The sequence below is a fragment of the Perissodus microlepis genome, chromosome 3 (genome assembly GCF_051167445.1).
Source record: "Perissodus microlepis isolate ML-2025 ecotype Zambia chromosome 3, ASM5116744v1, whole genome shotgun sequence".
Taxonomy (NCBI): domain Eukaryota; kingdom Metazoa; phylum Chordata; class Actinopteri; order Cichliformes; family Cichlidae; genus Perissodus; species Perissodus microlepis.
This window is the reverse complement of record NC_140463.1, coordinates 30906136-30924204: the sequence shown is the minus strand read 5'-3', so window position 1 is coordinate 30924204 and position 18069 is coordinate 30906136. Positions and strand designations below refer to the sequence as shown.

At 37.0% G+C, this 18069-nt stretch overlaps 1 protein-coding gene and 1 long non-coding RNA gene across 2 annotated transcripts in view; one reads left to right on the top strand and one right to left on the bottom strand.

Moving 5' to 3' along the window:
* The first annotated feature begins 5509 nt into the window (after positions 1-5509).
* On the top strand, positions 5510-6922 carry LOC146391162 (uncharacterized). Its single transcript, XR_014799138.1, has 3 exons — positions 5510-6432; positions 6513-6562; positions 6663-6922. It is a non-coding gene; the product is annotated as an uncharacterized LOC146391162 (long non-coding RNA).
* A 2863-nt stretch (positions 6923-9785) lies between these two features.
* The window catches only part of LOC146391161 (basement membrane-specific heparan sulfate proteoglycan core protein-like), a 30508-nt gene continuing 22224 nt past the window's right edge, over positions 9786-18069 (bottom strand). The window contains exons 12-23 of the mRNA XM_084922719.1: positions 17156-17455; positions 15439-15696; positions 14382-14639; positions 13407-13526; positions 13232-13247; positions 13061-13152; positions 12672-12722; positions 12491-12553; positions 12312-12371; positions 11241-11303; positions 11098-11160; positions 9786-10997 (exon numbers count right to left, since the gene is read on the bottom strand). Coding sequence (XP_084778845.1) covers positions 10990-10997; positions 11098-11160; positions 11241-11303; positions 12312-12371; positions 12491-12553; positions 12672-12722; positions 13061-13152; positions 13232-13247; positions 13407-13526; positions 14382-14639; positions 15439-15696; positions 17156-17455 — 1352 coding nt within the window. The 3' untranslated portion in view covers positions 9786-10989. The remainder of the gene's footprint in view (positions 10998-11097; positions 11161-11240; positions 11304-12311; positions 12372-12490; positions 12554-12671; positions 12723-13060; positions 13153-13231; positions 13248-13406; positions 13527-14381; positions 14640-15438; positions 15697-17155; positions 17456-18069) is intronic.

Here is an 18069-nt window from a genome sequence, read left to right as displayed (position 1 = left end):
CTCCTGGATTCACTGGAGCTTTCTTTAGGTGCCTTCCCAGCTTTGAGAAATGTCCAGCTGGGATAACCAAATTTACCCAGGGCCTTCTGAATCAACGTTTTAGGATTTACTTGCCTAGATGATTGAGCATGCATCAATACATTTTCTCTTTAAAATGGCCTGTGTTCTGAATTTTGACACAATTTCATATTAAATGCTGAACTTAAATGGGACACCTGGCCGATACCACTGAGTGGACAGGAATTTTATTCTGGTGTGGTAAATCATTTGCATTGTTTTGTTTGACTGAGAGTGTCTGGATAGAAAAGCATGAGACTGAAAATATTATGCATATTAATGTAACCCTAACATGCTGTAACATTCAAACATTACTCTAACACACTTCCAGAAGTGTTACATTCAGTTCGATCTGGCTCTGTTATAATAAGTGTTAATGTGGAGCTCAGCTCTAAACACTCAGGACTGAGGACTGAGTAAAGACAAACAGAGACATTTTGGCATTGCACTCACAGCTTTGAGCCAACCAGCTTTGCCAACTACACACTTGCTCATGATAACATCTACGCCTCTCATTCCAAATAACTGAACATTCCTAAAGGCAACTATCACACACATATGGAGCACAAAAGACTACATGCTTTTTGTTACTAAATTTACTATAAATGTCCAGCCACAAACTTCAGTAACTCAGTTTTTTGTGATTCGTTACATTGTATCCAGACTTGGAGAAATAAATGATGGAGCAGACCATTTGTTCATCGGTGCAGACTGACTTCGACTGAAACTTCACACAAGCAGCTTTGTCTGGTTGTTGATTTATGATATGCTCATTTAGTCCTTTTCTGACCACCTCGTTGCTCCCTAATGTGTTACTCAAAAGCTGTAAGGTTTTTATCAGGAGTGTTTAGTATCAACAAGATATGAAGTTGTTGTTTAAAGTTCTATGAGGCGCTTTATCTCAGGTCTGTTCATGGATATGCTGTAAATGTTACATATTAGAATTAAGAAAGCATAAAAGAAACTGTCACTTTCTTTGCCCACAAAATCACATATAAGTATACCTTTTCTTCATGTAGCTTCAAACCAGTCAGATCCTTGCTTCTCAAACTGGGTTGTGTTTACAGCTGAAAGCCACTAGAGGTCGCAATTTAGTCCTTAATTTTTTATTGAAACCAATTCTTCTGCTTGGCCTGATGTTAAATATTTCCCTCAACTGTGATGATAAAGAATAAAGACTTTGACTTCAGAGTCGAAGACAAATTTGCTGAACACACACAAGTAATGTGGTGATATTTTTGTTTCATGTGGTTTAAATATTTATGAAGAAACACATGTTGTGTCCAGGTGAACAGAATCAACCTTTGGGGTTTTACTTACCTGGATGATTGAGCATGCACAAGTGACTCTTTGTGTCAGTTTTAACTGACAAAAATTTGAACTGTCAAGAGTTTTATTCTAATATTTTTTAAACTTGTTATGGTGGTGTAATACCCAGAATGGACAGTAGGAAGCAGTGGGTGGGATCATGAATGGAGGTCTCTTTTGCAAACTTTCTCTGACTTCACAAACACCGTGACAACAGACAAACACAGGGCACTGAGAAGATCAAAGAAAATGTGGAAAAAGTTACAAAGAATAACAAGAATAATAATAATAATGGATTGCATTTATATAGCGCTTTTTGGGACCCTCAAAGCGAAACGGTAACAGCAGTTGTATCTAAGCTGTCTAAGCAAATTTATAATATGAACATTTGGCCTCAGTTACAAATCAGCCTCTCAGCTTTTTCTTCTGCTGCTCCACCTGAACGTCCTGCTCTCTGCTCTTCTGCTCCCACTCTGCTGGCTGAATAGCTTGATAGTATGTGCACCATATATACCTGGTCTTCACCTTAAGTGAACTTAACTGAACTGAATCCTTCTGGTCCAGCACTTGTTAGGGTGGGAAAACAATTGATTATTTATAAAATTATAGAATAAAGTTGTTTTATTATTTTAATATATACGCAATGCAAACATGCTCATAAACGAGTTGGAGCTTCGTGTTTTGAGGGTTGATAGCTTCATTCAGCGCTACTGTCTGGATTTGAAATATTAGTGTATATATATTAATGTTAGTGATGAAGAGTGCAGAGGGTTTTTGCAGCATGCTTACAAACATGATAATGGTTAGAACAGTCTCTGGGTCAGGAAGTCAGAACACGATGTCCTGAACTAGGCCGTAGAATCTAGGATAAATATTAAATAATAAGGATAGCCAGGGAGATATTTTTCTTTATTGTCTCTTACTAGATAATAAGGCGAGGTCGGGACTAAACGGGGAGGATTCGTCCCAGACTGCCACGTTCGTGCCTGGAGAAGATAGCCATAATAGTCTTTTGTTATTGTTCAAAACAGTATATAAGCTGTACAGCGCGTTTGAGGGTTATCCTTTCTGTGAAGCAGGCCATTGGTTCACACAAAGGTCCAGAACTGCCAACTTGAAGGTTTAACTGCTGAAGTAAATTAAATCTTTTTTAAATGACAGATATTTCTCCTGAATTCCTTCTGAAAAATTTGAACACGACACACTATGATTCATGGTAACATTATACTTAAACGCAAAGCCGGAATGAGGTCAAATATTCTGGTTATTCTAATATTGTACAGAAGATGTGTTGAATGACAGATTTTTACTGCTATTTCTCCGTTTACATGGGTGTTCTACTGTTATGCTGCTTTTGCAGCATATTTTCTCCTCATTTTACTTAGCAGCACCATCATGTGTTAGAATACACAGTGTACAGCTTTGAAGTCATCTCTCTGAAGACTTTGCAAATGGAGTATACTGTTTACTTTTTCATAAAGTTAAAAAACTTTAAAACACTACAAAAAAAATTCCATTAAAATCACATCTACAGAACAACTACTACAGTGACATGTTTAATTCTGCCACAGTTTATTCTAACAGTCTGCATGGATTTGCTATAAATTTTCATATATATCTGAATTAGAAAAGCATAAATAATCTGTAACTCTTTACGCCTACACATTGCACAGTGGAAATTCACAGGTATAACAATGTGTGAAAACAGTTTAAAAGAAGCATCACTGGTGAAGACACATACTGGCCCAAAGAAAAATGTCTGTGGCCACCAAGAGAAACTTTCAGTTTCCCACGCTGAAAAACAGCTGCATTTCTCTGCATGGTGTAAATATTAATATATATGTAGCACACCTGACTTCAACCTTCTGAAATAACCAGGCATGCCCGGAGTTCATTTTATTTTAGCATACCCAAGTTTGTTATTTGTTCCTGTTCTTAAATACCATGGTAGTCAGGCGAGCAGGTGGAACAGACAGAAGGGAAGCTGAAGACGAGCGAAGTGTATGAGTGGGTGAGTATGTATGGAGAAGATCAGATAAATATAGGGGAGTGAAGTTACGAAGCGCTTTGAAAGTAAGAAGCAGGATCTTGAAATTGACACGGAGGTGAACTGGAAGCCAATGGAGCTGTTTAATAACGGGTGTTATATGTTCATATGTTACATATTATTATATCATATATCACATTAATTATTGAGTGGAGGGTGTAAATTTAAACTTCAAACATCATCATTACAGTGTTTCAGTCATTATTTCACATCATCTGTTTGTTTTCTTTTATTGTATTTACGTGTAGTCAGATGCTAAGGTCAGTGTGCATCTGTACATATATGTCAAAACAACACAAAGAATTCAGAATAAATGCGTTTGTTCTTTGTTTTGAATGGCAGCAGATAATAAACCTAACTATGAATTTATTTATTGTCTTTGTTACTTTAGTTTCACTTCAACCACACAGTGAGTCATTTCCTGGGTTTGGGTCTCAAACCAAACTTAAAAGCAAAATTCAACAACAAAATCAGATCATTTAGAGATCTATGGTATTCCAGGTTTATATGTGTGTTACACTACCTGTCTACATCATGAATACATATGCAAAATAAGTTCCAGAATGACAGAAAAATCAGATTGTGAGACTTCAGAAAGATGGAAAACATGATAGAAAAATGTTTCTAGAACACAACTATCTCTGTGAGTGCAGAGTCCAGGAGATTGACGACAAGAGGCTGAAAACAAAACATGTTGGGGGAGAATGAATGCTGTGGATATATCAGAACACTGGATGATAAGATGACTCCCAGTCTGCAGAGACCTGCTGGAAAAGGAATTCTGCAGCATGATAATAATCCACAGGAAACTGCAAAAATCACACAAAAAAAGGCAAAATATGTCTCCTGACTTGAAGCAACAGAACAGCTTTGCACATTGCAGAGAAAGGAAACAACACAACACAAGTAACAAGCTTCTATGTTTGCAGTGGACAGGAAATATAAATATGTCACACAACTGCTGCGGTCAAAGCTACAAGAGCTGTTTGACATTTGTGTGAAAGGGAAGGAAGCACAGAGAGACCAATCAGAAGAGGAAACCTATAGAAAAACTCTTGTTGTATCTATATTAAACGCAACTTCTCTTTTCCTGTAAAGTAAAACTCTTTGATTTATCTGTGGATCAGAGTGCAGGAGGCTGGATGTGATGATGGGGCACTCTTTGCTCTGCATGATGGGCTTTTTCTGTAAGTACACGTCTGACATTGTTTGAATGGCAGCGATTAATGAAAATGTTTCTGATTTGTGAGAATTACAGTGTGTCACTGCTTTAACCTGTTTACCTGAGAGCTGGAACAAAGCAGACTTGTGATATTTTGTGATTGTTTAAACAAAATGTGTTACAGTTGTTTTAGTTATTGTGTTTAGAGCCTGTTTGACAAATAGCAGCACACCAATGTTGTGATCATTGTTTCACCTAAAAAATTGCCTTAAAAAAGTTTAATTTCATATTGATTTTATTAGCTGTATGTCTGATGAGATTTTATTCATTTTTAGCGTCCTGTACAGTCATCTATGAAAATGCTGAAGGTAAGTATCTGAACTGATTTTTACATTTATATGTGCTATTTAACATAATTTAATCAATCTGTTAATAAAAAATAAAATAAATAAATAAATGAAACAACCACAAAAATTAGAGACTGTTCATTTCTTTGTAAGTAGGAGACAAAAAATAGGCAGGTGTTCAAATAATTGTTTTTTCCACTGTATCCACTTTTCTTAAAAGCTTATCAGGTTCAGTGTTGTAGTTAGTAAAAAGTGTATTTATATTAAAAATATAATTTAATGTGAACATTTTTGGCAGAATAAAATTAAAATTTTATAGTATAAAATTTTATTGTGGTTTATTATCTAAAAGTTGGTGTTTCAAAAGAGGGTGCTGTGACACCCTAATCGTCCCTATTTGCCTCCCTGCAATGTGGCGCAGGAATGCTGTAGCTTCACCATTAGGTTTCATGACATTTTATCATTTACATATTTCCACCCAGTTCTTTAAATTGTTCTGATTCAGTCATTTACTTTTATGTTATTGTTCTAAAATGAACTACAGATAAACCAAAGGCAAGACTTGGTGCTGATAGGACAGCTGTTCCAATAGGGGGCAGTGTGACCTTGAATTGCTCTGTGAGCCCATCATCATCATCATCATCATCATCATCATCATCATCATCTTCTAGATGGAAATACTACTGGTACAGAAATGAAAAATACTCCCAACCCCTGACAACACAAGATGCAGTTTTTCAATCACATGCAGGGCTCTAGAGTGCGACCAATTTGCGACCAACACAGCAGGTCAGAATGTTTGCAAAGAACAATAAAAACAGCTTCTTCCAAGGTTTGAGTTTGAGTTCAGTCTCTTCATCAGATCGGTTGTCGAAAGTTTAACAGGTTCATCTCACAATCACTTAAGTCAGTTCAGAGGTGACTTTTTCCAAAGGTCTCCATCATGGACATATTTAGTTCTGCTAACAGGTTAGTGTGTCAAAAGCTCCATAAATCCTAAACTTGGTATGACTCAGCTCTCAGGTAAGTCTCTGCAGATGCCTGATGTGCCAGAATGGATCTCAGTCAAAGAAGACAGACTCGGTAGGTAAGGCTGCTTAGTTTAGCAGGTGAGTACATAAACATCACAAGTCATGTGGTCTTAGTGATGCTACCAACTGAGTAGTTCAACAGTCTGGCAATGAGTACCTGGGAGAGCTGGATTTCAACACAGCAGTGAGTGCAATGAGTATCAGATGCATCTGAGTTCAGACAGCCTCCACCTACTTCACACACACAAATAAGACACAAGCTGAAATGTCGCCGCTAACAGTTGATTTTTATTTCAATTTCTTTAAATGTATTGTACTTGTCAGGAGTTTAAATCCACTTCTAAGTCCACATGTCCAACAGCTTTGTATCATATACCTGCTGATCAAATGTATCCTGAGCTCTGACTTCTCTTTTAGAGGACAATCTGATGTATGCTGAGGTCAAACACCCCAAAAATGAAAAAGCCAAGAAGAAAGCAGGTAAACAAAGTCTGCCATCACCTCCAGTGAATGTTGTTCAACATGTTTATCTGGTCTTAAAATCTTATTTCCACTCACAGGAAAATCAAGTCCTGCAGCTGATGCAGCAGTTTATTCTGAAGCTTTCCTGGTAATTATGCTTCTGTGCAGGATGAGTTATTCTTCAAGTTATTAAATGGTGAACATCCTGAAACTTGGACATTTCTGTTCTTTGTGTGTTTGTCTTACAGGTCAGTGAGGAGAGCTGCAGCAGCAAAGCCAAAAAGAAGCATTTTATGAATCCACTGTTGCTCCTCTGCTGCCCAAATATCAGACACACTCACTTTTTTGTCACTTTTGTTAAAATGACATTAAATAATAATATGACATAGATATAGTATCGGTGGCGTCCTGTGACTTGTACGGCAAGCAGAGATGATGTTTGTAGTCTCTGTGAGGACCACCTTTCTATGAAAACTAAATTAAACTAAAAAAAGTTGTTTATAAGGTCAAAAATAAGGTCTACTGGTGATTTAAAAAGTAAATAAAATACATTTATCACAAAAAAGAGCTCCATGCTCTGTAATCAAATGTTTGTGCATGTTGGAGGTATTTTCCCTCTTTGTTGTGATCAGTGTTGGTATTGTTACTCAAAAAAGTAATGAATTACACTTGTTACACTAAAACATTTTGCATTAAAAGTAATGCAATATGTTACTCTATAAAATAACCTGAAATACACAAGCTAATAATCTCCATTTAACAATACAAACCTGAGGTTACAGTCACACACCAACACAAATCCCTGTCCTAATGAGGACACAAATATAATTTTTCTCTTAGTATTCAGGAATGAACCTTAAAGTCGACAGCACCAAGCAAAGATGAAAACCAGCACAGAGAGACGCGATCTTGATGGTGATTCTCTGTAGAAACATGAACAGGTAGAAACAGACGCTGCAGTCTGACTGCTCCTCTGTTTGTTACCTTTTGAAGTTCAGGTTCTGGCTGCTGGGGTCAGCATTCACTCAGCTTTAATATCACTCTTGGTTCTTGGCTAGGTTAGCATTAGCATGCTGTCTGTGTGCAGATGCTTTGACAGAGCCAAAGTTGTGTTGCCAGCATAGTGCAGTTATTTTCTATTCTGGAAGCATGACAGGTTGTGCTTTACTATCACGCTCTTGTCCATTTATGCAATAAAAATAAGAGTAATGTCCATATTCACACTCTGGAGTGCATTACTATTTTCATCCTTTGCCACAAGGCATGATAAGAGGAATTGTTAGGCAAATAGACAAGCAATTTAAATTTTATTATAATTACTTCAATTCACACACAAATAAGAAGCAATCTGACCACACGTAACATTTATTAAGTTTAGCTTCACAAATCCCATAATTTTGTCTTTCAAAAACCTTTCTGTACGTACAAGTGCCCGCTTTATTTCAGGATAAAAACAAACAAACAAAACCAAAAGTCAAACATTTGGATATGTCTGATATCACCACACTAGAAGCAGAACATGCGTGAAGGCGCTGCGGGAGACCAGCGCTACGAGGACTAAAGACCACGAGATCATCTGTTTAAACAGTGTGGTTCACAAGAGTCCTGCCAGTCATGCAGCCACTATCTCTCTCTCTGTGTGTGTGTGTGTGTGTGTGTGTGTGTGTGTGTGTGTGTGTGTGTCTGTTCTGGTGTTCTCATATTTGTGTAGTTTTGGGACAGTGAGGAGGGTCCACCTCTGGGTTGCAGAGTGCAGAGCTTCAGTTGATGCTGGATCATTGCAGGACAAAGAGTCAGTGTCACTCTGGCTTGTAAGTCAAGACTTCCTTTTTGTGTTTTTAAAATTACGTACCCGTTTTCTCCTTTATGTCCAGGTATCTTGGGGAGGGGAAAGCTCAGAGACTTTTTTTTAAATAGTTCTGGAAAAGCTGTGGAAGGAGTTTTTGTATTTGGAGAATCAGACCAGGAGCTGGGGTTACACTGCTGTGGATGTCACTTTTTTAACTGTTTTTTTTTTTCTCTCACCATTTTCACTTGTAAAAAATTCCCTGTTTCTGCTAAGAAAGTGCAGCTATTGAGTCCTGCTTCCCTGCTCAGTGGCAAAACCTGAAACTATTGGCTTAAAGTAGTTTGGTCATTCTCCTGACATCAATAAGGCATTTTCACCCAGATAACTGCCACTCACTGGGGATTTTCTCCTTTCTGCTCTTTTACTAGTAAACCCAGATAACCCAGACCAGCCTGTCAGCCATGTCACATTCAATCACCTTTCTTCCTGATGCTCAGTTTGAAGATGAATAATATAGCAGACCAGTCACTAATAAAATGAGTCAATGAAATGTGGCCAAACCTGAAAATTAGACTTAAAATCTTCCTTTTTGAGAAAGTTTATAATTAGTTTATTTTGGATATTTCATTTTTGAGCAGAAAGCTCAGAAAACCCCTGATGGCCGAACAGAACAGTGATCTATTCAAATTGATGCCAGAAGTCTAAATTTTCAGCTGGAACGCCCCCTCAAGCCAAATGTCTAAATTTGAAGAAGTGGATTTAAACATCTTGTTAAATTTAAAGATTGGAGTCAAGGGGCTTTAAATTTGGGCACAGTTACAGCTATATGTCCAACAGACACAGATTTTTCTGCTTCTGTAACAGACTCTTCTAAATGACAGACTCTGAAGGTAAAATCTTTATCCTTTATCATCACAGGTCTAGGAAACAGACCAGACAGAGCAAATATGTTTTTCTGTGTGCTCATTTTTCCAGTTTTGTTTGATATTATACAGCACGCTGATAAAAACCAAAGTTGTGCATCAATGCGCACGTGCAGCCTCTCTCATCAAGTCAGGCAGTGTGAAGCAGGTAATGTTAGAGATGCTCATCTGATGGAAAGGAACGGAAGAGACAGAAAAAAGAGAAATTACAAAATGAAATTAAGTTAGTTTGGGTCAGTTTGACGTAGCTGCAGCTCCTGATAAGTTTCACTGAATATGTGTGAGTAGGTTTTTTCCTGTATTGTTTCTTGATGCATCAGTTTAAAAACATGTAAACACTACAACACTGATAAATTAAATTGACTAAAGTTCAAATATATATGCATTATTATTCCTTATCATAGATTAATTTGTGTTTATGTGAGTATTTTCTCAAACAAGTAAAAAATAAAGTTTGGTTCCAGAGGAGATCTGTAGAGTTAGACCAGGATCTCTGAGTTTAGGGTTTCACTACAGTTAAATTCAATATCTTCATAAATTCATAAAAGTTACACAGTACATATTGGGAAATAATACCAAAACTTACATAGTGTATTTTAAGATACTACAAAACAACAACAATACTGCATTTTGTTGCCTTTTATTTGTGACATGTGCAATGACAATAATTCTATTCTAGTCTAACAACAAACAAAGTAAAACTCCTGTGCCGTTGTATTTGAATGTTTGTGTGTCTCTGTGAGTTAGTCATGTGACACAGTGGTGACCTGTCCACGTCTGCTTCTGGATGGAGGGTAATAATATTTTAAAAACAAACAAATAATGCAGAGCTGCACCTCACAGTGTGTACTGAAGATGTTTTCGCACCCAGCTGTGTTTTGTTCCTCTAGAAAGCCACATGTGGGACAAGCACAGGACAGCGAGTGATGGCTCAACATCATCAAAGGCCATGACTGGATCATCAACTCGCAGAGCTCTGGACACAAATATCCACTGCGACCTTTCTTTCTTCAATAATTAGTAATTAATAATAGTAGGAATGTGTACATACATGAACTGAACATACTTCTAAATGGAGAGCACTGCGCCCTACTGAAAAAATATAAGGTAGTATCACAATACAGCTTCAATAAAAGCTTTAAAGCCAATCATAAAGCCAAGGAAATCTAATCAAGCCCAAACAATATTAAATCTTTACTCAGATTAAAATACAAGAGAAAGTGAAGTCAAGGTCAAATGTATTTATATACTATGTTTAAAACAACAGAGCTGATGACTGTGCTCTACATTCAAAATAAATAACTTTTAAAAAACTATGTAAAATCCAGAAAAAGTGAGAACAGCAAACAACATTAAAATAAAATAAAAAAATAACATTCACAGCTTCAGATTAAAATACAAGAGAGATACACTAAAACTACAATAAAAGTATCTGACATTAAATGAATCATGAAGCAACCAGAGCTTTTTCATGTTTTTATACCAACTAATTATTTTTTTTACACAATATAGATCTTTACACTCAGACAGTATAAGTATTTGTGGGTGTTTATACCAGCACTTCCTAATGTAACTCTGCTGACTTTAAGTTGCTGCTATTAGTTACTAAAAATCACAGACTTTTTTCTCTGTGGAACAGGATACATTCAAAGTTTTATACAAAAGCTCAACGATGAATAAAAATAGCAGCTAAATATAAAGACTCTGAAACAGGACACATCTCTGTGTGCTTTATGCTAAAAGACAGTTATCATGTTATTATTCAATATCATTAAAACTAAAGACTGAGTGTGTCTGATATTTGAGCAGCAGAGGAGCAACAGTGGATTCATAAAATGCTTCTTTTTGCTGCTGCAGCTCTCCTCACTGACCTGTAAGACAAACACACAAAGAACAGAAATGTCCAAGTTTCAGGATGTTTGCCATTTAATAACTTGAAGGATAACTCATCCTGCATGGCAGCATAATTACCAGGAAAGCTTCCTAATGTGACTTCAGAATAAACTGCTGCATCAGCTGCAGGACTTGATTTTCCTGTGAGTGGAAAGAAGATTTTAAGACCAGATAAACATGTTGAACAACATTCAGTGGAGGTGATGGCAGACTTTGTTTACCTGCTTTTTTCTTGGCTTTTTCTTTTTTGGGGTGTTTGACCTCAGCATACATTAGACTGTCTTCTAAAAGAGAAGTCAGAGCTCAGGATACATTTGATCAGCAGATATATGACACAGAGCTGCTGGATGTAGAGGTGGATTTAAACTCTGCAGACCAAGTCTGATTTGAAAGTCCAAATGAGGAAGCAGTAACATGGTACAAAGTCTTCCAACTCTTTCGAGAGACAAAAAAATAATTATTTCAGTTCATAAGTCCACAGTGATTGGGCAACTGAAACTTTTGACTGTGAACTCCACAGTGCTTTCTTCCGATGTTACTAATCTTTAGCAAACTACATAAAGAACCTCAAACCTTCCCAAACAGCTCCGTTTATACTCATGTGCTCGTCTGCATCACTCCCTTCTTTTATCCCTTATTAATATTTTAGATGTCCTACATCTATTCCACACACACGTTTCCATGCTATCGGCACATCTGATACTTTCCTGTATCAAAAACCAGCTTAAACAGTTCTCTGCTGTGCCTCCAGTGATCGAGCACACTCAGGTTATGTGTTTTATTTGATGGTGTTTGGTTTTGTGATCAGTGATCTAGTTCAGAATCTATGGATGCTGTGATTCAGTAAATCCAGCTGAAAAGTGGACTTTTTTGCCTCCCAGATTAGAGACTTTAATAAAAGGCAACCCAACAAACCTGCTGGTGAGATTAACCTGTGATCTGATGAAGAGACTGAACTCAAACTGTGGAAGAAGTTGTTTTGAGTTCTTTGCAAAAATTCTGACCTGCTGTGTTTTCTGAATCACTCAATAAATTGGTTCTCCAGTGTGTCTGTGTTTGAGTGCTTTGAATGACCACAACAACACAACAAAACAGTATCATGTTAAACAAATACACCTGACTTAATGACTAACCCACCAAAACCCTAAATGACTGCAGATTAACTCTGCTGATGTGTAGCAGCTAAGCTTGATAAGTGAATAACTAAACTCCATGTTGACCTATAATTAGCTGCAACATAATGAAATCACACATTTCAGTACAAACACTGAATGAGACTGTTGTGACTGTACCTGCAGCTCCCGTCTTCACCTCAGAGTAAACAGCACTCTGCTCTGGTTCATGATGCTTCCCTGTGAAGATGATCAGGTTATTTGACACAAGAAAATTATTTTTTTAATCTTTATTTTTTGTATTTTTACATTATATTTACAGTTATTATTTTTAAGCTGCATGTGTTTTATGTACTTACGCTTCTTTTCAAAGTTTTTAAGTTCAATAAGAGCGTATGTGACATCTTGATGTTCATCTGATCCTGAAATGTTCATATTTTAGTTACAGGATTGTAAACATTTCACATGGAATTAGTTTTATTAAATCAAAAATAAATTTCTTCTCTAAATTCTCTGTGTTTTTCAACAAATATACTGCACCATTTCTGTTGTCTTCAACCGGCGTAACTGAGTCATAGATGTGATTGGTACCTAAAAAAAGACGAGCCAGGGTCAAATTAATCATTGAATAAAAAACTAAAGTTTAAATAATTCTGTTTAAGTCAAAACCAGGACTATAAGATATTTTCAAACCACGATCCTATAATGTTGTCACTGTTTGTGTTGTTATGATATGAAACAACAACATTGGATTCTTTTAGTCGAGTTAAAGATACAATCAGTTTGTAAAATCCTGTTTATTTCTCATTTTATGAGCATGTGTCAGTTTGCTGGATTTTGATAAATGTTCTTTGAAAAACTGTTACTGCTAATGAAGACTTTAAAAGTCAATATTAATAATGACAATAAAGATCAGATTAAATACTGACCATGCTGAGGAGAGCCGTACACATGAGTTTCATCCTGGTTGACTCCATGATTTGTGGAGGAGCCCGGACTGTGACTCTCAGACTGGATCGACCTGAAACATGAAATAAACACAATAAACTTAAAAGTAACTGATGTTTGTTTAAAATAATAATAAAAAGTATTTTACCAACCTGGTGAAGCAGGAATCTGTGAGAGAGACAAATGTTATTACACATGTTTGTCATGTATAAATTGTTCCACTGATATTTTGTGTCATGAGATCAGAATACATGTATATGTGTGAATAATTAAAGTGTATGTAGTAAATAAACTCTCTTATACAGAATGAAAAGAAGAGGCTCTTACACTTGGACTGTCTGCAGCGATACAACAAGAGCAGGAGAATAATAATGAGAGAGACTCCACAAACCAGTCCAACCATCAACCACACAGGAGATGAAGAGCTGTCAGCTCCTGACACAGTTACTGTAACAACAAACAATAATTAATCATTAATAAAGTATAAAAGAAGAACTCTGAGAGCACAAATCTCTGCTAAGGCAGCTCACTCTGTTGACAGTATTTATTTAAGGGGACAGTATCGTATTTGTGTTTTTTTATTTGTTAGTTTTATTTTTACTGTCAGAAGTTTGTAGTTCAGTAAAAATAAGTCCAAAGGCAGATTTGTTTCAACATGACAACAAAGGCAGATGTGAAAAGTAAAAGTGAGGTCAGAGGTCAAACATAACATGATATTTTAAATCTTTATACAGTATTTTCTATATGTTGACAATACACAACACCTTTGTAAGAATCATAGTTTTTTTATGTTAAAGGATTTTTATTTTTATTTTCCCCTTGTTTCAGTTTCTTCCTGCTTCAAGATTCGTTTTCATGCCATCATTCACCTCCAGTCAGACGCCTGCCACCTTGGCTCATTAACCCCCTATTCACCACCACCGCTGCCCCCTCGGAGCCTCTTCCTCACTTGCCTGCCTGCCCATCGTTCAGCAGTTTCCACAGACCTCTGTTTTATCCTTTACCCCCAGCTAGTCTGGACTCCAAGTAAGGCATAGTTGCAGCTAAATGAATTATCCTTTGTTTGAATAAAGAAAATTTCACTGATTACATCCTCTGCTGTTTTCACCTGAGTCCCACACATGAGTCCTGAATCACAACAATATTAAACCTGACAATTTAGAGATATTACATAATAGTTTTATAAAGTTCTGACTAAATAGACCCAGGTGGCTTCAAAACATTAAAAGAGATAATATGATGTTATTTCTCAGTTATGAAACTCATTTACAGAAACACATCAAATGTTTTGATCCTGCTCACCTTTAACTGACATCCAGCTCTGTGCTGACTCTCTTCCTGAGTACTGACACTTGTAGAAACCTTCATCAGACTTTGACACTGCAGAGATCTTCAGCTCCCCTTGGGTATCATTTTGAATAAGTTTGTCATTGTGATAGAAAAACACATTGGAAAGTATTTTTTGTGTTCTCAAACTGCAGCTCAGACTAACAGAAGCTCCCTCAGTCACAGGATGAACAGGACTCACCAGGATAGGAACATCATTATAATAATAATAATCTGTGAAAACAAAAAAACAAACATATTGTTTCAGTCAGACCAGCTGGTGCAAAACTTTTAGAAAAAGCTCTGAGTCATGTCTCATGATCTACATGCAGACCTGACTTCAGAGAGATTTTCTGAGATTTTCCTTTCGGAGATCTCAGCCTGGTTTTAATGACTGGAGACAATATTGAACTAGTGACAATATTTCAGTGTTTAGATGTTCAGTTACAGTGGGTTCATCATGTGGATCATTCATGTAGTCACCACTTGCATTTTTTAGAAGGCTGAGGGTCCATGGAGTAAATAAATGCATCATGTTACATTTTATAGGGAGATTGTTGAATCTGTTATGTTATCACTACAGAGTTTTGCAAACTTTCTGTCAAGCTCAGATCCCAAATTCAAAATTTGATTAAGGGGGCTGGAAATATAGTTGGGATGCTCCCTTTATTTTCCCTGCAGGAGTCAAATATACAAATTGTAAACATTTGTATAGTTGTGTTATTTAAATAATGGAGACAATAAAAGTTAATCTAATGTGATAACAGAGATGTTGAGCTCTTTAGAGTTTTATTCTGACAGAGAAAATATAAAATTACTGTCTGCAAGTTTTTACAAACGTGATGTTTGAAAAGCATGAAAAGATCGAGTGAAATGAGACCAAGAATATTTTGATGCTTTTTTGTCTAAAATTGTCTCAGGTTTTTTTTTTGTTTTACCACATAGAATTACTTCACATAGAGCAAAGCTGGGACAAATGTTCATGTGACGTCTAAATCATTCAGATCCAAGAAGTAAATGTATAATAACATACTCTGTACAGTGATGTTGACTGCACTGCTGAACTCTCCTGATCCAGACTCACACCAGTACACTGCAGTATCTGACTTTGATGTTTTGAAGTTACATGTGGATCCAGTCATTCTCCTACAGTCAGAGAGTCGGCCGTCCTCAGAGAACTTCCTCACTCTCCACTCAGTGAAGTTTCCCTCACAGGTCAGTGAGACAGAGTCAAAGGTGAAGTGTTGCACTCTGTCAGGACTCACTGTGAGAGACGCTGCTGAATGAACATCTGAAAACAACATGCAGTGAAGAGACAAAGCTCACAGATGTTAGGACTGCTATCACCCCATTTTACTTTAGACTGGCACACCAGTAAACCAGGATTCTCATTATTTTTGATCCCCTCTTTGACTCAGACTAACAGAAGCGTTTTTGCGGTCTTCTTTTGCGGCTGGTTCAGTGAATCTTGGTTGGCGCGTGGTGAAACTAAGTGTGCAGCAAAAAGCTGCAGAAGCTAACTAGCCTTTGTTTATATCATTACATGGAGTCTGGAGAATTTTTGGATCGGTTTTGTTTGTTTTGCATTTATGTAACTGCTCTTTGAATCATCACTTATTTTTGCTGTGTTTGGTGGTTGAAGAAATGGCTTATTTGAGCATTTAGATTAGATTTTCTGTGGCTATTACACATGGTGATATTTGCATAAAAGGCGTGACATCATGGGTTACATAACTTTTAAGCTGGGGCGTTGGAGCTTAATCTGTCAGCAGAATTCTTTCTACAAGTTTCCAAATCATACTGGCTGAGGTTAAAGGCAAATAATTCACGGGACTTTAGCTTTAACCCTGATCAGCACTAATACAACAGACAACACTCAGTCAGACAACAAGCCCTGAATCACACAGACAGTCAAATCAATGGAAAACAAAGGAGCCGAATACTGACATGTTTAAGATGATCTAACCCACATGCTTTATCTGCTGGCAGCTCATGTAGAGCTTGGTACACGTCATGTGACATAATGAGCTTTGAGTCGTCACTCTCAGCATCATCCACCTGATACAGATCACTCTGAACACACTTCAGTCATTTGCTGTAATGTTTCTGTCATAATTCTGTGATATTGTCTGTTTCACAGATTCCTTCTACAGTGAGATATTTTGCAGCAGCAGGACCAAAACTAAAAACCTTTGAAGTATATTTTAAACGAACAATAACAGCAGCTGTTATTTGTGACGTCTTCTTCTAGCGTCCATCTGTAGTTAGTGTTTTTCTTGTATTTGTCAGAGCTGTTAACCTGCCTGCTGACATCTTTGTTTCTTTATTAACTATATTTGACTTTTTTTTTATCTGAGCACCTACCTGAGCACTAAACAAAGAGTCTTAACTGTGTAAATCCTGTCTGTGCACTAAGTAAAAATAATCAGTACAAACAGAAACATGAGTTTAAATATCAAAGTAAAAGTATTCAAAGAGAAAACATTAAAAATCTAATATATGTCTTTTGTTTTTCATGTTATCACATTAAATAAAAACTGAAAAATAAGAAAAGGAAACGAAGAAATTCAGTTTGGTTTGATCACAGAGAGAAAGGAAAATATTCAGTTCAGTTCTTCTTTTGGGGAGTTTTAATGTACACAGGCATAAATGGTTGTCATGGAGATGAGATTTTAATGGTCTAAATCTTGGTGAATAAAAATGATGAGCTAACATGAGCTCATTGAAAGGACAGAGAGAAACAAACTGACCTGCAGACCAGACAAACTTTGGTTGACTGTGATCAGTGTGATACTCTGGGTCTCCTCTTCCAGCTCTGCACACATATCCTGCTGTGTGTGTCTGTCCATGAATGATGTAGGAGTCCTGTGCAGTCCCACTGCCATCAGGTAGCAGCTCATAACTGGAGGATTTCTCTGATAGATCAGGAACAGCTTTATACCAGTAGAAGCTCCATCCTGCAGACGGATGTTCAACCTCACAGTTCAGAGTTACTGAGGCTCCAGGACTCAGCCATGATGGAGACACAGTGAGGACAGGACGGGGTTTATCTGTTCAACAAAGATTTTCTCTCAGTGAACATGTAGTACAGTCTCTGAACAGTGAGCTCAGTTTATACAAAGAATAATAATCTCAGTCTATATGAACAGAAACACATTTTACAAAGTGTTCAAACAGCTTAAAGAAAATATGACAGCAAGCAGGAGAAACCTGAGTGAGAGGAAGAGGTTCAACAAGAGAGCAAGTTATAAACAGATGCATTTTTATTTCCAGTCTTTCACAGTGATGGTGTCCAACTTCAGTCCTGGTGGATAAAATCTGTTTGATGCAGTTTAAATGAGGATTTGGTGAGTCACAGTTGGTTTTCTTTGGTGTCAGTTAGCATGCTATGTGCTTGTGTTCTTTACTAAATCTGATGTTGAAGCCTCTGATAGCTAAGATGAGACCTAGTAAGTGTGTTTTATATTCTTTTGCTGTGGAAGCTGACATTTCCTGTCGATGTGCACAGATGTCTTTAGGCCAGATTAATAAGCACGCTGCCATTACAGGGAGCAGTTTGGATGTGATTTCCAGCTGAACTGTTAGGAATGCTGGGAATAAGACCTCAGTGTTTATGCTGCACAACAGGCCAGGTTAATTAGCCGAGTGCAGATCTTGGCATTGA